This window comes from Engystomops pustulosus, chromosome 3, assembly GCF_040894005.1.
Source record: "Engystomops pustulosus chromosome 3, aEngPut4.maternal, whole genome shotgun sequence".
Lineage (NCBI taxonomy): Eukaryota > Metazoa > Chordata > Amphibia > Anura > Leptodactylidae > Engystomops > Engystomops pustulosus.
Window position 1 is genome coordinate 52,161,748 of NC_092413.1, and position 22,548 is coordinate 52,184,295.

The window sequence follows — 22,548 nt, forward strand, 5'->3', positions numbered from 1 at the left end:
AGGCTGCACTTGTTACTTCTATGTTTTGTTCATGCAGCTGCATCCTGATATTCACATCCGTGTCACCTGTCATAGCATTCACAGCAATGACAATGCAGCATCCTGAAACCTGTGCGCTGCGGACCCCTCCACACCCAACACAGCCCTATATCCACATTAACACTTCACTGCCATGCTGCTTTAACAATCCGAAACTGTAGCTAAATCCATCTACATTCAGACTTAAAAATGGTTTGCTTTGTCATTGTGATGAGATGAGAGCGGCTTATGTAAACACTACTATAAGTACTTGGCTTGGAAACCTCATCCTGAGAGAAAGTGTTACATACAAACCACAGATAACCAGTACAACCAGAAAAAGCGGAAAACTGCATCCTACACCGCAGTCAGTGTATCACAGCATTAAGTAAATCCCCCTGAAAATAAAGAATAAATCCATTAAAATGATCCCTTCAAAGGACATGGAAAGTTGAATGGGCCCTAAAGCAAAAAACAAATATATTAACCTTCTTTCTACGGGGCCAACTTGGTCGATAACGTAGTACAAAGGTTATATTCACATTAGTCGCTGTCCATTGTGGGATTCACATATTTGCATGGTGTCGTACTTTGTAGGATTGTCATTCAAGATCAGCCAAGGGGATGGGGGAGGACTGAGAGGAATGTGGAGATCCAAAGTCTGAAAAGACATTTGCAATCTGATTGCCCTTGGTAGGTCTTATCCATAGGGTAGGATGGGAGGATAACTGATATTGATCAGTGTATACTGGCTGTGCAGAAATCAACACAGATAATAGAGTCTGAAGAACAGCTCCATTCTCCGTGTAGTGGGCTAGCTGTGTTACTGCAGCTTAGCCCCCATTAAGCTGCGGCAGTAACTCTGTCCAGCCACTACATCAGGGGTCTCAAACTCGCGGCCCGCGGGCCAACTGCGGCCCGCGGGACAATATTTTGCGGCCCCCACCTGGTCGCGCTGCATGGAGAGGGCTCACGGGCTGAGCCCTCTCCATAGCCGGTAAGTCTTTTCTGCATATTGCAGCAAAGGCTTACCGGTAACACCCGCGATCGGTGCTAGCACCGATCGCGGGTGCTTTCACAGCGATGGCTGCCGACAAAGCTGCCGGCAGCCTCAAAAAGATAGCGGCGCATGGGCGCCGCCATCTTACCTGGGATCGCCGCTCCCCGTGACGTCATCGGGGGGCGGAGATCCGTCTCCATGGTAGCCTCAGGTCTTCCGAAGACCCGAGGCTATTTCGTTTTAACCCCTTCATTACAATGTGCTGATAGCACATTGTAATGAATGAGGAGGAAAATCTCCATATACTGCCATACTGTAGTATGGCAGTATATGATAGGATCGATCAGACAACCTAGGGTTAAAGTACCCTAGGGAGTCTGAAAAATAGTATAAATAAAAATAAAAAAAAGTTAAAAAAATAATAATAATAAAAAAACCTAAAATTTCAAATCACCCCCCTTTCCCTAGAACTGACATAAATATAAATAAACAGTAAAAATCATAAACATATCAGGTATCGACGCGTCCGAAAATGCCCGATCTATCAAAATATGATGACGGTTTTTCAGTGCGTTTAACCCCGTTACGGAAAATAGCGCCCAAATTCGAAAATGGCACTTTTTTGCCATTTTGAAAAATATAAAAAAATCTATAAAAAGTGATCAAAAGGTTGTACAGTCCTAAAAATGATATCATTGAACATATTATCAAATTTCGCAAAAAATGACAGCACCCACAGCTCCGTACACCAAAGTATGAAAAAGTTATTAGCGCCAGAATTTGGCAAAATAAAAAAAAATATTTTTGTACAGTAGGTTTTAATTTTTGTAAATGTATGAAAACATTATAAAACCTATACAAATTTGGTATCCCCTTAATCGTACCGACCCAAAAAATAAAGTAGACATGTCATTTGGGGCGCTCAGTGAAAGACGTAATATCCAAGCCCACAAGAAAATGGCGCAAATGCATTTTCATTGCATTTGGAATTTTTTTCCCGCTTCCGAGTACATGGCATGGAATATTTAATACCATCACTATGAAGTGCAATTTGTTACGCAGAAAACAATCCATCACACAGCTCTTTACGTGTAAAAATAAAAAAGTTATAGTTTTTTGAAGGTGGGGAGTGAAAAATGGACATGAAAAAACAAGAAAGGGCCCGTAACCGGTTAATCCCCTTCCCTCCGGTACTTGAAGAAGATGAAGTCGCCGCTCTGAACGCGCTTGGTGCAGGTCAGAGCGGCGACTTCATCTTCTTCGATGGGAGGGACACGGGGAGGCAAGTACCGGGTGGGGGGGGGGGGGTCGGATGGAGTGTCCCTGACTGGGCTCAGTGCGGTAGGAGCTTGGGACCCCTCGGTGCACAGGACCGTTCATAGAGAAAACACGTCTCCCAGCTTGGGGCTTTCCTTGCGCTGGGAGACGCCGTGACATTTGAATCTGAATAATGATATTTTGTAAGCGCATTTTGTGTGGAAAACTTGATGCGGCCCAGCCTTACCCAGAATCTACCTCCAACGGCCCCCAGGTAAATTGAGTTTGAGACCCCTGCACTACATCGAGAATGGGGCATCAACAAACTGATAATGATGACCTAGCCCAGTGATGGCGAACCTTTTGGAGACAGAGTGCCCAAACTACAGTCATGACCAAAAGTTTTGAGAATGACACAAATATTATATTTTCACATGATCTGTTGCCCTCTGGTTTTTATGTGTGGTTGTCAGATGTTTTTATCACATACAGAAATATAAGTGCAATCATATTATATAGAGTAACAAAAGCTTTTATTCACAGTTGGAATGGCTTAGTGCAGGAAGTCAATATTTGCAGTGTTGACCCTTCTTCTTCAGGACCTCTGAAATTCTCCCTGGTTGCTCTCAATCAACTTCTGGACCAAATCCTGACTGATAGCCGTCCATTCTTGCACAATCAATGCTTGCATTTTGTCAAAAGTTGTTGGTTTTTGTTTGTCCACCAGTCTCTTGATGATTGACCACGAGTTCTCAATGGGATTAAGATCTGGGGAGATTCCAGGCCATGGACCCAAAATCTCTATGTTTTGTTCCCTGAGCCATTTAGTTATCACCTTGGCTTTATGGCAAGGTGCTCCATCATGCTGGAAAAGGTATTGTTGATCACCAAACTGCTCTTGGACGGTTGGGAGAAGTTGCTCTTGGAGGACATTCTGGTACCATTCTTTATTCACGGATGTGTTTTTAGGCAAGACTGTGAGAGAGCCGGTTCCCTTGGCTGAGAAGCCGCCCCACACATGAATGGTTGCAGGATGCTGTACAGTTGGCATGAGACAAGACTGGTGGTATCGATCACTTTGTCTTCTGTGAACAAGCTGTTTACCAGATGCTCCAAACAATCGGAAAGGGGATTCATCAGAGAAAATGACTTTACCCCAATCCTCAGCAGTCCACTCCATGTACCTTTTGCAGAATATCAGTCTGTCCCAGATGTTTTTTTCTGGAGAGAAGTGGCTTCTTTGCTGCCCTCCTTGACACCAGGCCTTCCTACAAGAGTCTCCGCTTCATAGCTCGTGCAGATGCACTCACACCTGCCTGCTGCCATTCCTGAGCAAGCTCTGCTCTGCTGGTAGCCCGATCCCGAATCTTAAACACTTTTTAGCGACGTCCTTGCGCTTGCTGGTCCTCCTTGGGCGCCCTGGAGCCTTTTTGGCAACAATGAAACTTCTTTCCTTGAATTCCTTGAAGATGCGATAGATTGGTGACTGAGGTGCAATCTTACTAGCTGCGATACTCTTCCCTGTTAGGTCATTTTTGTGCAGTGCAATAATGACTGGACGTGTTTCTTAAGAGATAACCATGGTTAAGAGAAGAGAAACAATGATGCTAAGCACCAGCCTCCTTTTTAAAGTGTCCAGTGGTGTCATTCTTACTAACAGATGACAGATTGATCTCCAGCCCTGTCCTCATCAATACCCACACTTGTGTTACTGGAGCAATCACTGTTAGCTGCTCCTTTTAAGGCAGGCCTGCAATGAAGTTGAAATATGTTTTGAGGGAAAAAGGTTAATTTTCTAGGCAAATATTGACTTGGCAATTAATTGCTGTTAAGCTGATCACTCTTTATAACATTCTGGAGTGATCAGCAGATGCTCTGAACTCCCGGCAGGAGCGATTGGAAGTCGTGTTCAAAACGATTTCAGGCATGTTGACGAAAGTCAGTTTCCCGGACCGAAACGTGTAGACTACAATAAATCCATATTTACTTCAATACTATATCACAAATTGAAATCATTTTGAGCGTGACTTCCACTCGCTGCTGCCGGGAGTTCAGAGCATTCAGAGCATCGACCTGTCTATCCCTGGACTGTTCAAGGTAGAAAAGGAAGTGAGTCCCGACTACTTCTACATGCACATTCAATGTGCGACAAGGTGAGCACATGATTGTATAATCTACCACATAGTCTTATATTAGACAATATTACACTAGGAGAGCGCTCCTGTCTTTTTGTCTCCTCTTCTCTAACTGCCACTGGAGCCGCAGAGTTGAAACAACCCCCTAGCCCCAGTTCGCTTCACAGGTTAATATCACTAACATTCTGGAGGATATGCAAATTGCCATTATAAAACCTGATGCAGTAGACTTTGTAAAAATTAACATTTGTATCATTCTCAAAACTTTTGGCCATGACTGTACAAGCTAAATCCACTTATTTATCGTGAAGTGCCAATATGGCATATTAAGAGCTTATTGCTACCTCTTCTTCCACATCTTCAATTGTATCGGCCCCCTGAAGCCACCAATACAGTTGAAAGAAGGAGGGCAAATTCAGACTCTTATTATATCTCCTCTCCAGGGCTTCTCTGTACAGGAAGAATGGTGGGTCCAGCAGGATGACCTCCAAAGATATTGCAGTTCTATCAAAACCTTCTCACTTTTACCGCAGTCTTAAACAGCCAATGAAGTGTCACTGTAAAATGGCATTGAGCGTAGCATCTCTTAAGTTGCCTGGGAACTGCAGAAAGGTTTGGTGGTTTGACGGTCATATTTGGTGAACTCTGTCCTGGGGCCAATGGTCTGAGTGCCCACAGAAATGGCTCCGAGTTCACTACCACTGACCTAACCCATGGAAAAACGAGGTTGAAATACAGGGATAATTTTTGTTACTATTGGCCCAGGAGGTATGAAAATGCTCAAACAGACTCTACTACTAGGACTCTGCACCACATGCCCTCATCAGCATACTCATGAATAATGTCTATTCCAGAGGATCCCGGGCCCAAATACCTAATGCAATGGGAATCTGATTTAAATATCACACAAACGGAACAAATAACTAGGATTTTTGAGTCACAGTCCCTCCACTAGCTCCAGGTTTCAGGAATAGGGATACAAAATTTTGGCTAGGTCACACATGATATTTCAGCAGGTCCCTGCCTTGTGTTGGAGATGTTGAGAGGAGAAGGGAACCTTCCTCGATGTATTCTGGTCTTGTGGTGTTCTCAAGCCATTTTGGCAGCAGTTACATTGTCTCATCGCATTGATCTGTGGAGGTAAGCTGGACCCTCCACTCCTCCTCCATCACTGTGACATTTCGGCTCGGACTTTTAAGCGCTCCCTCTTACGCATTTTGATCATTTTCCCGCTCTCCTGCATCCCGATTCTATGGAAACAGACCACCCCCTCCCACAATAGCCTGGTGGGTAGAAAAAGTGAATGACGACATGCATATGGAGGACCTTGCCTCATCTGTCCATAATACAAGAGCCATGTTCTACAAGACCTGACAGCAATCTGGAAAGACGCTCCTTATGAGAATTTGGCCAGTGAATATAAGGACTGGGTGCGCCCCCTCACCCTTCGTTGTATCCATGTCTACTTCTTCTTTTCTCTACCCCACTCTTCACTGTTACTTCCTTGGAGGCCCTGTTGCAGCCCCTGTGGGGTCACTAGTCTCTTCCAATATCCCCGCTACGGAATAAAGAAATATTCAGTACATATTATATTTCACTAGATGTATTGAGGACTGAGTTCCTGCTTCTTGCCTGTATCCATGTCATTAATATTATTAAAAAAGAAAATGCCCAAACGGGTATACTTACCTCTGTCTATGACACCCCACGTCAGCCTGGCACCGGACAGAGTCTCAGCGGTGATGCGACACCAACAGTGTGCATACCCACTATAGCCTAAAACAGATGGCGCTTTGCTCCTATGGATCACCTGCTTCATTTTCACTATTTTGATAAGAAGATCTGTAGGATACAGAATATCAGTTTTCTTCTATTAACCCGCACTCTCTTTTCTCTGTTTCTGTAAAATACACAGGCAGTTCAAGCTCCCAGCACTGTATAAGCCTGACTTGTATCTGGCAGAGCCGGATCTATGTTTGGCTGCACCTTATGACTTAATAAGTCTCAGCAGGTTCCTTGACGCTCCTAGGGTAGTTTTTACACTTCCACCCATGTGCATTGTGAAGCAGCGGTAATCACAAAATCCCACATCGAGCTTCAGCTTCCTCATTCCTGTGTTAATAGAAAGGAAACAGATTGTTCTAGAGCTCCAGGAAAGGTTGACGTGCCCTGTTCTTTCTGCTATGCAGACTATGTGCACAAGCATTTTCATTACTGGACTACTTTCTTACACTCATTTTAGCCTGATGATTCCCATCAACATGTGCATGATACTGGGGCGTATTCTCTTGTAACATTTCATCACCAGGGCACATAGGGGAAATGGATGGCTGTGACGGATGCCGTCCATCACCCATAAGGATCGAAATGTAAAAAGAAAACCTACAAAAACAAAAATACACATTTATTTACTGGTACTCTGTGCGGCACTATTCCATGCTATTTAAAAAAAACTAACAAAACCTAAAACCCTCAATAGAAACCACTACACGGAGGCCTAGTTCTATACACGTATAAATGGTATTCCTGTGGCCATTTAAAGGTAATCTACCACATGGATGTAGTGCTTCTGACCCAAGCATACTTTCATGCTGTTGTGTGCCTCTCGAAACACAATCCATTCTTCTATCTTCTTCTACTAGCTTAATTTTTTTAGAGAAAAATCCTTTTAAAATTATGCAAATGCGCCTCAGGGGCTCCTTTTATGCGTCACAGGTGCCTATTCTGGCTCTTTTGCCTGCTAATCATATTCAGAATATCTTTATTAAAGGTGTTTTGGTATAACGAGATATAGAACATACATCCAGCAAAGAAAAGCTAAAAGTTGTTGAGTGCACTTTAATACAGGCAAAGGTCCTGCAAGACCAAGTGACAAATAAGTACTGAGTAAATCCTTAATATGCAGCCTTTAGTCTGCTTCTCTATTGTTTGCGGATGAGAGAGAACTGATGATAAGGGTCACAAGATCATCAAAATCGGATCTCGATAAAATGTCAGCAAGGTACGTAGTACATATTTAACTAATGAAATTATAATACTATAGTTTGCTAATTATTCATGCCTCCATTCTGCGTTTCCATTTAGAGGGAGGAGACGGCCAGGATAATATATAATAATGCTGGGGGGCGTTACCTGAGTCCCTTCATGGTGTATCTTCACAGGCTTTTAAGCTTTGCAGGAGCACTTCTCCTTTCCATTGTGTGGGATTACAGCCAGAGGAGAGGGGTGAAGTACTGGGAGAGCAGGAAAAGGGGGAGACACTGGGGCAGATTTACTTAACCGGTCCATTCGCGATCCAGCGGCGCGTTCTCTGCGGTGGATTCGGGTCCGGCCGGTATTCATTAAGGCAGTTCCTCCGACGTCCACCAGGTGGCGCTGCTGTGCTGAAGTTCCCCGGAACGCACTGGAATACACCGAGCCGGGCTGAGTGAAGGTAAGTGCAAGCTCCGCGACACATTTTTTTAAAAAAATGCGCCGTTTTTTCCGAATCCGTCGGTTTTTCGTTCGGCCACGCCCCCTGATTTCCGTCGCGTGCATACCAGCGCCGATGCGCCACAATCCGTTCGCGTGCGCCAAATTCCCGGGGCAATTCAGGGGAAATCGGCGCAAATCGGAAATATTCGGGTTACACGTCGGGAAAACGCGAATCGGGCCCTTAGTAAATGACCCCCAATGTAACAACCTGTTCAACCAGAACACAGAGGTTCTGGTAGCTTATCAGATTCATTACCATAAAAGTTAATTTTAGAAGGAAGAAGGATAAACCATGTGTCAGGTTCCCTTTGAAAAGGACTATTTGCCCCTGTATTATCCTGTGCTGGTAGCAGATAGTATCCATAGTGTTATAATTTCGTACACAACTCCTTGTACTAACATCTTTACAACTGGCCATGGTGAGCGCGGCGCGAGCAGCCAAGTGCAATCTCTGCTCCTTCCACTTCTGTAAAATATTGGTATTGGATGTATGCAGTAAAAGATGATTTTGTACTTGAGCAGCGATAAATTTTCTGTTCATCTAGTTACAATTATGCTCTTGTGTTTCTTTTCTTTCCTAGGGCTTATTTTATCTACATAATAAAGGAAAAATGCACAGGGACATAAAGGTAAGAAACATTAGTATCTAGACAGAATCCTTCATCTGTCCTGACCGTCACTAACACTGAATGCAACACAACAAGTTTACAACTGGGAGATTCTGTATAGGGGCCTGGAAATGAAATGAATCTCGAACCGTGCGCTTGCTGAGAATCACGGAAGAACACAGTGCAGGGGATGGGAGTGATTTATGGTACAAGGAGTCGCTTCTTCCCAGCAGCTCCAAACTATTATCATGAGTACAGTATGGCGCTCCTGTTCCATGGGGAAGAAGGGACAGTATGATGCAGTCTGATTCCCAGCACTGTGATGGTTCAAGGACCGACCAAGGTTGTTTGAAAGTGCCCTTTGTCTGTCATTGGCATTCTGTGTTGGCAGGGCAGGGGCAAACCTCTTTGACAATTCATTTTCCAGGAGTAATAACAGAAGAACACCACAGTGCACCGATTTTTCTTATTTCATGAGCAATAAATGTATTCTCTAAAACAGTCAGAAGGGGTGACCTTCTTTATCCTGCATAATGTTGTGGAGCTGACCCTGCATCTATAGGAAGGACCATATGGACAATAACTGCTTTCACAGTTGGATGCAGCTGGTTGTTTTGATCCACTGAATGTATATAATTTTCTTAAAAAATTGTTGGAATTTTAGTTTCATTCCAAATATTTGGGAGGATTTCCAGATTGACTCCATCAACACTTTTGTGGTGGTAATTTGCTGTGTTTTAAATCATTTATAATTTTGGAATGTCAGTTGTCAGTAAGTTTTGGAGCGAACCCCAAATGACAGTTAGTTATTGGTGTTCCCATTCTGATGAGAAATTCAAGAACTTCAGCTCATCTTCTCCCCAGCTGCAAACATAACAAATGAAGATTTCACTTATTATAGGTCATCTGTTCTCTTGAACAGATTTTGTACCAGTGCATCATGAAATCTTGATAAAGCTATAATACAAGCGCTGCATAACTACATCTAAAGGGCATCTGTCAGACAAATGCTCTTTACCTTTGTTTGGATCAATCCATTTAAAAGTGTCTTAAAGTTATTATTTAAAAAAGTATTTTCCTACAGAGTTTTTATTAAAATATTCACAAGAAGTAATGAGCCCTCCTTTTTATTATGGTGAATATAGAGACGCCTTTCCTAATGGTCAAAATAAATTATTGTATAACCTTTCAGTTTACTTATAGCCAAAACACACAGATCACAATTGTGAGGAGAGATAAGTAATACCGTATATATATGCACCAAGGGAAAGTCCATCTGTACTGCTGTAAGGGTGTAGCTCTGTAAAGTGATTAATACAGGGGCAGATAGTATAACACTGCAGAGGGATTTGTGGAAGTTTGAGAAATGGCTGAGCTTTAATGTATATCAAGTGTTTCAATGGCCAAAGTGCACACCCTTACATTTAAAGGAGTTGGCTACTCTTTTACATAAATTGCCCATGTGCTATTACTGCCTTAATAATAATCCTTGAATGCTCACCAGTTGATTCGTCATCCCTGATGCTTCCTTTATTGCTGTGTGCAGACTCTCTGTGCACGCTGTAGGATGTTTGTTTACATGTCTGAACACTGATAATTAGGAGGGACCTGCAGAAGACGATTATGACTCATCCTGCTGCTCCCCCTCCCCTCTCCCTGTGTCTGTCAGTGAGACGGACTGAGAGAAAAAAGACACGATGGAGGCTGCCATGACAGACTGCATCTCTACACAACTTCCTGTTTCTCACTCCTTCAAAGTGCAGCATGAAGAGAACAGGGAAGGCTGAAGCTCTCACAGAAGGGAAAGGTACAGGTACATATGCATGCAGAGACGTGTGTAATGGAAGAGATTTATTAAATAGTGGCCAACTCCTTTAATTCTAAATGGTCAATTATTTTGTAAAAATGCATCAGAAATTGACTTAGTGGTATTGGGGGATGTGAACTTAAAGGGAACCTACCACCACGAATCTACCTATAAAGGTAGATCGGGTGGTAGGTGGATGTATGGGACGTGAGGATAGCCCTTTTTAGAGCTAATCCTCACGTCCCCGCTAGCGTAGTATAAACTTTATTGCCCTAATATGTTAATTTAATTAAGCGGCTACCGGGGCGTGGAGTAGCCGGACACGAGGCTACACGGCGCGGCTACTCCACGCCCCAGTAGCTGCTGTCCCCCGCCTACCCTGTGATCTTCGGCGCGCAGCTCCTGGCAGCTGCGCGCCCTCGTCCGAGAAGCATGCGCAGTAACTCCGGCCTCGTTCCCGAGATCGCGCATCTCGACCGGAGTTACTGCGCATGCGCAGAACTCCGGCTTCTCGGACGAGGGCGCGCAGCTGCCAGGAACTGCGCGCCGAAGATCACAGGGTAGGCGGGGGAAAGCAGCTACTGGGGCGTGGAGTAGCCGCGCCGTGTAGCCTCGTGTCCGGCTACTCCACGCCCCGGTAGCCGCTTAATTAAATTAACATATTAGGGCAATAAAGTTTATACTACGCTAGCGGGGACGTGAGGATTAGCTCTAAAAAGGGCTATCCTCACGTCCCATACATCCACCTACCACCCGATCTACCTTTATAGGTAGATTCGTGGTGGTAGGTGCCCTTTAATGTTAGTGACCACAGCTATCAGCTGATTAAGCAAATAGAATTAAGGGGGCATCCTCTACACCTAGAGGAGAGGCAATTCTACCATCACCATAGACAGGGGGCATCCTCTACACCTAGAGGAGAGGCGGTTCTATTGTCGCTATAGACGGGGCATCCTCTACACCTAGAGGAGAGGCGGTTCTACCATCGCCATAGACAGGGGGCATCCTTTACACCTAGAGGGGAGGCGGTTCTACCATCATCACAGACAGCTGGCATCCTTTACACCTAGAGGGGAGGCGGTTCTACCATCACCATAGACAGCGGGCATCCTTTACACCTAGAGGGGAGGCGGTTCTACCATCACCATAGACAGGGGGCATCCTCTACACCTAGAGGAGAGGCGGTTCTACTGTCGCAATAGACAGGGGGCATCCTCTACACCTAGAGGAGAGGCGGTTCTAGCATCACCATAGACAGTGGGCATCCTCTACACCTAGAGGAGAGGCGGTTCTACTGTCGCTATAGACAGGGGGCATCCTCTACACCTAGAGGAGAGGCGGTTCTACTGTCGCTATAGACGGGGCATCTTCTACACCTAGAGGAGAGGCGGCTCTACCATCGCCATAGACAGGGGGCATCCTCTACACCTAGAGGAGAGGCGGCTCTACCATCACCATAGACAGAGGGCATCCTCTACACCTAGAGGAGAGGCGGTTCTACTGTCGCTATAGACAGGGGGCATCCTCTACATCTAGAGGAGAGGCGGTTCTACTGTTGCTATAGACGGGGCATCTTCTACACCTAGAGCACCTAGAGGAGAGGCGGCTCTACCATTACCACAGACAGGGGGCATCCTCTACACCTAGAGGAGAGGCGGCTCTACCATCACCACAGACAGGGGGCATCCTCTACACCTAGAGGAGAGGCGGCTCTACCATCACCATAGACAGGGGGCATCCTCTACACCTAGAGGAGAGGCGGCTCTACCATCACCATAGACAGGGGGCATCCTATACACCTAGAGGAGAGGCGGCTCTACCATCGCCATAGACAGGGGGCATCCTTTACACCTAGAGGGGAGGCGGTTCTACCATCACCACAGACAGCTGGCATCCTTTACACCTAGAGGGGAGGCGGTTCTACCATCACCATAGACAGCGGGCATCCTTTACACCTAGAGGGGAGGCGGTTCTACCATCACCATAGACAGGGGGCATCCTCTACACCTAGAGGAGAGGCGGTTCTACTGTCGCCATAGACAGGGGGCATCCTCTACACCTAGAGGAGAGGTGGTTCTACCATCACCACAGACAGGGGGCATCCTCTACACCTAGAGGAGAGGCGGTTCTACTGTCGCTATAGACAGAGGGCATCCTCTACATCTAGAGGAGAGGCGGTTCTACTGTCGCTATAGACGGGGCATCTTCTACACCTAGAGCACCTAGAGGAGAGGCGGCTCTACCATCACCACAGACAGGGGGCATCCTCTACACCTAGAGGAGAGGCGGCTCTACCATCACCACAGACAGGGGGCATCCTCTACACCTAGAGGAGAGGCGGCTCTACCATCACCATAGACAGGGGGCATCCTATACACCTAGAGGAGAGGCGGCTCTACCATCACCATAGACAGGGGGCATCCTATACACCTAGAGGAGAGGCGGCTCTACCATCACCATAGACAGGGGGCATCCTATACACCTAGAGGAGAGGCGGCTCTACCATCACCATAGACAGGGGGCATCCTCTACACCTAGAGGAGAGGCGGTTCTACCATTACCATAGACATGGGTCATCCTCTACACCTAGAGGAGATGCGATTCTACCATCACCACAGACAGGGGGCATCCTCTACACCCAGAGGAGAGGCTGTTCTACCATCACCATAGACAGGGGGCATCTTCTACACCAAGAGGAGAGGCGGCCCTACCATCACCTGGACCTGCGTCTTTTCCCATCCTTATCTACTTTGGAGTCCTTCATCCCTTCTCATGTAGTTTTCTTGTGCTTTTCAAAACTTGATCGTTCACAGATATCATAGGCTACCTCTTGGTTTTTGATATGCACATAGAGACCGTGAAGCCGAGGTGTAGACCTCACTGCTCCCCGGGTAGCCTATGTTATGTGGAAGGAAACTCGGTGATGTGAAGGAAGAACAGGGAGATGCAAGAACAGGGAGACGTAAGAATTTGCATGATCTCCCATTCCCTGCTGCTTCTTTGCCAATGAGCTTTATACTAAATTGCACTGAAGGCTTTTTTGGGACGAACCTGTCATTAGGTTTCCAGGTCAAAACCTGTTGACCTGTTCCCTTTAAGAAATGAGTTGTAAAGATTCTTAAAATGACTTTTAGTTTTTGGTCTGTATCCTGGGGATATCTATTGAGCGTTATTAAAATCACTTTTCTCTCCTACAATCTCGCTTTAATGAATCCGGATACATACATTCAATTACACTTTGTCAAGCAGGACTGTGTATAATATAAAGTGAAGGATCTGTGGAGCTACTGCGGCATTTCTCATCTTTTTTTTTTTTTTATTTGACAGATTTTTAATCTTTGTTATTTTTCCAAATAATTATTTTCTGTTCATCAGCAGAGTAAATGTTGTGTTCCTGGACAAAGTGTAATTACTGCAGATACTCGCAGGGCCGCGCTGCCAGTCATTGTGACATATTCATACGTAATGTTTTCTCCACCACATTTTTACTTGTACAGGGGATGATGACAGTGCATCCAAGCAGAATGAGTGAAAAAGATGGATATTGGTTTTTGGACAGGATTAGAAGTGAAAGAATAAGGGCAAGAATCTTGTAAGGTTTTGCATGTAGCTATATGATTAATAGGTGTGAATAGACGCGTTATAATGTCAGTGTAACCAGACTTCTCTTCCCTGAAGTTGGATGGATCTGTGCTCTTTTCAGTCTTGTGAAACCTTTAAAGTATCATTGACTGTTTATTCTTTTATTTTAGGGAGCAAATATCCTTCTGACAGATAATGGTCATGTAAAGCTAGGTAAGTTGTGATGTATATCGTCATATCTTATGTTAGGATGGCTAAACACATTAGAGGGGTAACCAGAAGCTGCTTGCCCTTGATTCAATACCAGGCCCTTTATTATAATGTTTTATGTGTAAAGACCACTTATAGGACCCCCTAAGTCTCTTAGACCCATCTTGCAACCATACCTTCGCCATGTTATCCTCCCTGATCGTGAGCCAAACTTTTTGATTCTTTTGGGAACGCTGAACTATCTCATGTGTATGGTTGACTTTTTAATGGGGTTGTACCAATTATTTTAAATGGTTGTCCACAAGATAGGACCTAACTAGCTGATCGGTGGGCCTCTCTTTGATGAGTCCCCAACGGACCATGAGAGTGGGGTCCATTGTACCCCTGTTGCACCCAAGATGCTCAGTTCTCCATCAACGCCATAGAGCTGAACCAAGAAGTCAGCTGCCCTAGTCATCTTGTGCAACTGATGCACAACAGACCCCTGTTCTTGCAATCCATGGGAGTCCCATCACGATCCTGTGGATAAGGCCTAACTTGACAACTTCTTTAAGTTATACCTAATCCACCAGAGGTTCCGACTGTGGGGACGTCCACAGTTAGCGAGAACAGGACCCCCAATGCAGGCAGTGGGGGTCCCATTCTCACTAATGGGTGGAGCTCCATTCAATGGTAAGGGAGTTTTGAAAATTGAAAAGCCTAGAACTCCATAGACACAGCAATGCCTTTGAATAGATCATTGTACATGGATCATTGTGTTGGATGTTTGCAGGCTGTTTTGCAGCAGATCAGTTCTATTTCGTGATCCTGATCGATGTGTGGCCATCACTGTGGTTTTAGTGTTGTTTGTGGTGCATGAACACTTCATTTTACAAGGTGGCAAAAAAATGCAGCCTCTTCATCCTGGACTCCAGTATGTCTGTTTTATTTTTGGGATCTCAACATGAAAAATGCATCATAATTCTTATCAGTAAATTTCACTGTTACCCGTGTTGAAATCACATACACTCTCAGCCACGTCTATTGTACAGATTTATTGTGAGTTCAGAGTAATGATAATGGTGGCCATCACTATAAACTAAGTATATAATATGTATATGTCCTAGTATAGTATCTTCTGTTAAGGTTGAATTCCAGACATATGTGTTCATGAAATGATAATAAAGTGAATAAATTAATTTTCCTTTGCATGTGGTTTGTGGGTTTAACCACTTGATTTAGCCATGGAAGAGACTAGAGAAAGTGTAAAATCTGATACTGTTTATTTAACTGTGCATTACACAAAAGAAGCCCTCATTCATTATTTAGAGCGGACATAAAGTTCGTACAATTATTTTCCTAGACAATGTGTTATGCTTTGTTTCGCCTATAGGGGGCAGTGCAGGTCTAATGATCACTGGCTCACCATACAGAACCGCCTACCAAAGGCAAAAGGGGAGATTTATCAAAGTATTGCAGTGTAGACCAGTGCAGAATTAGACTAGACAGTCTTACTCTGTGGTCGATTTATTATACTGGATCATAAATTTGACATATTATAAGACTTTGTGAAGTCATTCTTAATGGATAGGATCTCAGTTGGTTTGGTTTAGTCTTGAAAATTGTACCAAATTTTGACGCAAGTGCATTATTTTTGGTGCACAGATTTTATGCCCCCTTTTCACAGGCCACACCCCATTTCACACTAGTCAGAGAAGTGACTAAAACGGTCCATAATACTTAATAAATCTGGTGAAAGGTATTTCAGGTCAGTATTTTTGACTCAAATTACTTCAGAATTCTGCAACAGACAACTTGTTAAATTTCCCCAAGAGTGTACAAAAAGGCTCCATTTTTCTGTACAAAGCATATAGAGAGACTAAACATTAACTCCTTACACACCTGGATAGTATTTCACTTGATACTGTAGCTCTGTAATTCTATTTAGGGACTGTCTGTACAGAGTTGAGCCATTAGAAACTTTATCAGCGTCTCCTTATATAGCATCTCTGTGTGAACGCAACAGGAAAAGCAGATTTAGACACACTCCTAAATGCAGAAAACCGGGAGGAAAAAATAGGACATATAAAATAAATATATTTTCTTTTATAATCACATGGCGCTAAATTTCTCTTCTGGTGACTTCCTATTTTTGTATCCACAGAACAACATTACTGTGCAGGGGAAGCCCCACATGTAACTACATATGGTGTATAGCATTAGGAAAATGCACTTATTGTTGGAATCAAACACTAAATGAAGGTCTGCAGCACTTTGTGTAGCAGGGGATACAGGGCTGCAGAAGGCTCTTCTTGTTGTTGGATGGGTGCTAACAGTTTAACAAATCCTTTAATCTCAATCGCCAATGCCCAAGCGAAAAAAACAGGTCTAGTGTCTACAGTCTAATGCTGGAACTGACTGTAGAGTTCAATGGATGCAAATCGTCCATGACTCTTAAAACGATTATCCCCTTTATCTCCCACCTTACAGATTTTACTGTTCCTTACAGTTTACTCCAAAAAAAGATTATGGGAAAATAATCCTTGGGGTCCACAAAGGAACCATTCTGTTCTGTCTGAATTACACTGTACGTTTCAGGGAAGAAATAGTGGTCTTCACAGTGTTTAGCGGGGTCTCTCATCAAACTTAGATATTCTCATTGGCTGAACCATCGAGACAGCTGCATATTCTACAAAGATGAGATACAATGAGCATTGGATCCACTGGGTTCCTAAAAGGGTTTTATTTGTCTCGTAAATGAAGCTGTATAATAAAATGTTTCTGATACCGCGTTGCAGTCTTGCTACTCTCTGTCCACCTAAAGATGGCTGTACTGGTGTACAGACCAATACAGGGAGTGTATGCTGTACATACAGAATGAGTCTATGCATTAAGAGTGTGCAGGAAGCTGTACTCAGAGGCTTTACATATAGCATTACTGTAGTTGTGCAGGACTCGCAGGCCTTATCTAGAAGTGAACAAAACCATTGGTAATCCACCTGCGCTCGTCCTTACTGCGCTCGTCCTTATTAGTGAAATGAAACAGGAAACTGATAAGTAGCCAATATGTGGGCATATAGCATGGATATAACATACCCTGAAAAAACCTACTTGTACATGAAACATGCTGGTCTGAGTAAGATAAAGTATTGTACCAAAGTACAGGCGGTGGCAGTGGAATGGCCTGACACTTGTGATCAGACACCTTGCAGTAAAATACACAATAAATGTCTTACTTGCTTGTCCAGTGGTGGCTGCGGATGAGAAGGATATTTTGTCTATTAGCAAAGTGAATGGAGGTAAACAGAGGAGCTTCGGGCAGCAGCTCTAACTCTGTCAAGTCTCACAAAGGATTCCTACCCCTTGTGACACCACAGAGCTACAGAGTATCAGAGGGGTCCAAATCAACAAGGTTCTGAATACTTGAAGTGTTTGTGGGAAACTTAAACCCTCCCACTGTATCTACTATATGAGTGCATGTATATTTCAGGACTGACAGACTGTATATATATATATATAAATGTGTGAGAAGCAGGACTCTGAAACTTTGTTATATGTGTGTAGCTATACGGACTCAAAAGCTTTATCTATAAGTGTGAGATGAGCAGGACTCTTGAAGTTTATTGTTATATGTGTGTAGGTACCGGGACTTACAGGCTTTATGTATAAGTATGTGAAAGCCTGTGAGTCCTGCTTCTATCTGGGTGACTTGGACAAACTGAGCGTTTGGTCAACCACTTGGCAAATGAGGTTCAATGTGGATAAATGTAAGGTTATGAACCCGACTGCTAATAATCCACAGGAAACTTGTGTCATTGTTGGGGTAAAGTGTCTCTCTTTGAGAAGGACCTGGGTGTACTAGTAGATTATATAACAGCGTGCAATGTCAAACAGCTGTCTCTAAAGTGTGCATGTATCAAAAGTGGTCTGGACTCTCGGGATAGGGATGTAATATTACCACTGTACAAGGTATTGGTTCAGCCTCACCTTGAATATTTCTTCCAGTTCTGGGCACCAGTCCATAAAAAGGATGCCCTGGAGCTGAAGAGAGAACAACAAAGAGCCACACAAATGATAAAGGGTATGGAGGGTCTCAGTTATGGAGAGATTAAAACAACTAGATTTATTTACTAAGACGGGACATGATTAATGTATATAAATATATGAATGGTCCCTACAACAAAATATTGTGGAAAGTTGTTCCAGATTAAATCAAATCAAAAGACAAGGGGCATTGTCTATGTCTGAAGAAAACAAGGTTTAATCACCAATTAAATGCACTGCAACAAATATTTTGATTTGAATAATTCAGACAAAGAGAAGCCATGTCCAAAGAGATTTCAGCTCCATGGCGGATGTTTTTGTGGTCCTGCCCATTGCTGATTCCCACATAGCAGCAGCGCCCCATTGCTTTATTTTGGATATTTATAGCACATCCTATTGAGGAGCTGGTGGCTAGTTTGCACAGTGCAGCGCGTCTTGAGATTTTAATGATCACGTTCTTGGAAGCACAGATGTTTGTAGCTGATTATTAGCCAAGCGGTATTCTAGAGCAGATGAAGAAAGAACATAGCACGGTGGTTTATGACCGCTACCAGGCTGCCATGTAGGGCATCAAGACCTGCCATTCATCCCAGCAAGAAAACAGCTGTGAATCAAGAAATCATACAAAATCTAAGCAAGTTTAATTTGTATTCTTTGCACAGATGGGGTTTGGTAGCCCTTGTATAACTTAGAATCCAATCTCTGAACAAGTGAACTACCTTATATACTTGAGTATAAGCCAAGACCACTAATTTTACCATCAAAAACGGGGAAAACCTATTGACTCGAGTATAAGCCGAGGGTGGGAAATGCATTGGTCACAGACCCCCCCAGTATGTAGCCAGCCAGCCCCCTATAGTATACAGCTTGCCCCCAGTAGTATACAGCCAGCCCTAAGTAGTATACAGCTTTCCCCCAGTAGTATACAGCCACCCCAGCCTGCCCCCAGTAGTATACAGCCTGCCCCCAGTAGTATACAGCTTGCCCCCAGTAGTATACAGCTTGCCCCCAGTAGTATACAGCCTGCCCCCAGTAGTATACAGCCTGCCCCCAGTTGTATACAGCCTGCCCCCAGTTGTATACAGCCTGCCCCCAGTTGTATACAGCCTGCCCCCAGTTGTATACAGCCCAGCCGAGCATAAAAAAAAAAAAAAAGAATAAACATATATACTCCTCCGGTGGCCCCGACATGCAGCGCTGCTCCCCTGATGTCCGCGCTGGTCCTCTTCTGGCTTCTGCGCCCGTCTTCTTTCTTCTCTAACTTCGTGCTGGGCGCCGCCATTGTTCTCCCGAGGACGGCGCCTAGTATGACGCGCCGCTGCTGACGTCATACTAGGCGCCGCCTGGGAGAAAAACATGGCGCCACCCAGCACGAAGTTAGAGAAGAAAGAAGACGGGCGCAGAAGCCAGAAGGGGACCCGCGCGGACATCGGGGAAGCAGCGCTGCACATCAGGGCCACCGGAGGGTGAGTATATAAGTTTATTATTTTTTTAAATATTTATTAATTTTTTAATTATTTATACATAAGTATATATATGTGTGCATTGACTCGTGTATAAGCCGAGGGGATGTTTTTTAGCACATTTTTTGTGCTGAAAAACTCGGCTTATACGCGAGTATATATGGTATTTATGTGTGTGGGAAAAATTTACCCTGTATTACCGTATCAAGTTTGTATCCAAAGATTATTTCTATTTTCTCTTCAGTTGGGTAATGTGATCTCATGTTGAACCCCTGTGAATATCCATGCAATTCCTGCCGCTTGGCCAAGTGGGCGCGGAATAACTATAGCCTGTGCCAGGTTCCCTGTGCAATTCCACAATTAGCAGGACCTGGCTTAGAGCTAACCAGTCTTTTAGTAAACAGCCTCTTGTGCTGCATTTCAAATGCAATTGCAATGCAGCGTCTGTGTCAAGCAGATTGTAGAAATGCACAATACACATACAGTGGGTACAAAAAGCATTCGGACCATTTGGATTTTTTACTCTTTGTTTCATTGCAACCAATTGGTAAGTTCGCTGCAAAAAAAGTAATTTTTGTTTTGTTCATTAATGTATACTCTGCACCCCATCTTGACTGGAAAAAACAGAAATGTAGAAATTTTTCCTAATTTATTAAATAAGGAAAATGAAAAAATCTAACATGGTCAAAAGTATTCAGATCATTTGCTGTGACACTCACATGCCATGTCCATTTTCTACTTATGCGCCTTGAAAGGGTCCTACTCCTTAATTGGAGTCCAGCTGTATTTAAGTAAACTGACTAGACTTGATTAGGAAAGACGCACACCTCTCTAACCTCACAACTCACAGTGCATGTCCGAGCACATGAGAATCACAAGGTCTAAGGAACTGCCCAAAGATCTCAATGGCAGAATTGTGGTAATGCACAGATCTGGCAAAGGTTACAAGGTTCAAATTTCTTCAGGTTTTCAGCGGGGACATGGAGAGGGCTCATGGACAGCATTGTTTGGCTCATACTCCATGCTCCCCGAGGCTGTCTCGTTTTAACACATTGATTACAATGTCCGATTAGCACATTGCAATGTGGGCCTTGGGGGGGCGGGGGGGGGGGTGTCTGAAAAATGGTAAAAATAAAAAGTTAGAAAAATATATATTAGAAAAAAAATTATAATCAACCCCGTTTCCCTAGAACTGATATTAATAAACAGTAAAATTTAGGTATCGCTGCATTTGGAAATGCCTGACGTATCATAATATAATAATATAAAAATAGTTTTTCACTGCGTTTTCCCGCGTAATTGAAAATAGCGCCCAACGTTGAAAATTACACTTTTTTGCCATTTTGGAAAATATTAAATATTCAATAAAAAGTGCCAAAAGGTCGTACAGTCCTAAGAATGCTGGCATTGAAAAGGTCATCAAAAGTGACAAAAAATGACACCACCCACAACCCATCCAGCCAGGATGAAGAAGCGCTACTTTATGTGATCGGACGTACCAGCGTTTCCACTCTCATTGAGCGCCTCAGTGGTCACAGCACCGCATCTTTCATGCCTATATACCTTGCAATCTATGTCTGATGAAGGTCCAATATATATAGACCGAAACGTTGCATGTATTATCTGGATTGCCATCTACATTCACTTAAGAAAATGTTCATATTGGTAAATTTTATTCATCAAGGAGTGCCAAGTTTCTCTGATAATAGTGTTCACTATCTAACCTGAGGGAATTGGAGAGGATCTGCAAGGAAGAATGGCAGAGGACAAAAACGTGTTGCATCATTCCCAAGAAGACTCATGCATGGCTCTACTACCAGTTGGCTGCCATGAAACAAAGAGTAGATCATTTACAGGGTCTGAATACTTTCCGTACCCACTGTATATGCAAGTATATATTAGAAGAACATTTCTTTCAATCAGATATTCTTTACCTAAGCATAGTGTGAGCCTGTGAGTAATACCGTGACTGTGGGCATAGTGACAAATTTTCCCACTTGCTCAAACACATCGGGATGTGGCTTGGCCGTTCGCATATGTGTTTCCACTGAAACGCATGTGATCAAAATTGCAAGACATCTGGTCATCACTTATGTGATCAGGACAAGCCCCTCCCCATTCCCATAGATTTGTGTTTCAAAACAAATATGAAAAAAACAAAAAAAAAAGTAACACAGAGCACGAAGATATAGCAATCTACAGTCCAGATGGTGTCTGACCAGAGCAGAGAGGTGTCTTGCACCATCTCCTAGTATCATGGACAGTGCGAGGTATAGGATTGAATTTTCTTTTTTTGCTTGAATTCTTCTTTGACTGAATAAAAGCTTTTCAGTTTAACATTCTTTTTCTTTTTTTGTTATAAAGCTGATTTTGGAGTGTCTGCTCAAATAACAGCCACCATAGCCAAAAGGAAGTCTTTCATTGGAACGCCGTACTGGTAAGATTTTTTTTTTGTTTGATTTATTTTTCTACTTTCCTTATAATGCACCAAAATATACTGCAGCGCTGTACACACAGTGTGGCTTTTTGTGATCATGATAATGACTGCATTCTTTTAGCCATATATTATCTTGTCATTGTATTGTCACTGGGTTATTATTTCTCTGTCATTATTGAATTTTAATCACTGGGTATGTTTTAATGTTCTTAGAGCCAAATGTTATGAACCTGAAGGAATACATTGCCCAGGGCTGGACAGATTCAAATCAGTTCTGTGTATTAATGGCATTAGGAATAAAATTAATTTTTGTATAAAATGGTTGAAGGGTTTCCACAATTAGATGCTGATTTCTTATAAACAGCGGCGCGCATGGTTTTTGTGGTAGTGCAGCTCCGTTCCATTGAAGTGAATGGGCTTCAGTACCACACATAATCTGTATACAGGTTAGGTGCTATTTTATGATGTAAGCAGTCATATTTTTTAAATGCTGGAAACCCCATTTATAATTTATGAAGCTATGTTCTCTTCTTA

The 22,548-nt window shown here is 43.5% G+C and overlaps 1 protein-coding gene across 6 annotated transcripts in view; it reads left to right on the forward strand.

Annotated features, from left to right (window-relative positions):
- Nucleotides 1-22,548, forward strand: part of MAP4K3 (mitogen-activated protein kinase kinase kinase kinase 3) — a 185,355-nt gene that overhangs the window by 84,462 nt on the left and 78,345 nt on the right. For all 6 annotated transcript variants that reach the window (XM_072140746.1, XM_072140747.1, XM_072140750.1 and 3 more), the window contains exons 6-8: nt 8,466-8,513; nt 14,052-14,094; nt 21,942-22,014. In XM_072140746.1, the coding sequence (XP_071996847.1) occupies nt 8,466-8,513; nt 14,052-14,094; nt 21,942-22,014 (164 nt within the window). The remainder of the gene's footprint in view (nt 1-8,465; nt 8,514-14,051; nt 14,095-21,941; nt 22,015-22,548) is intronic.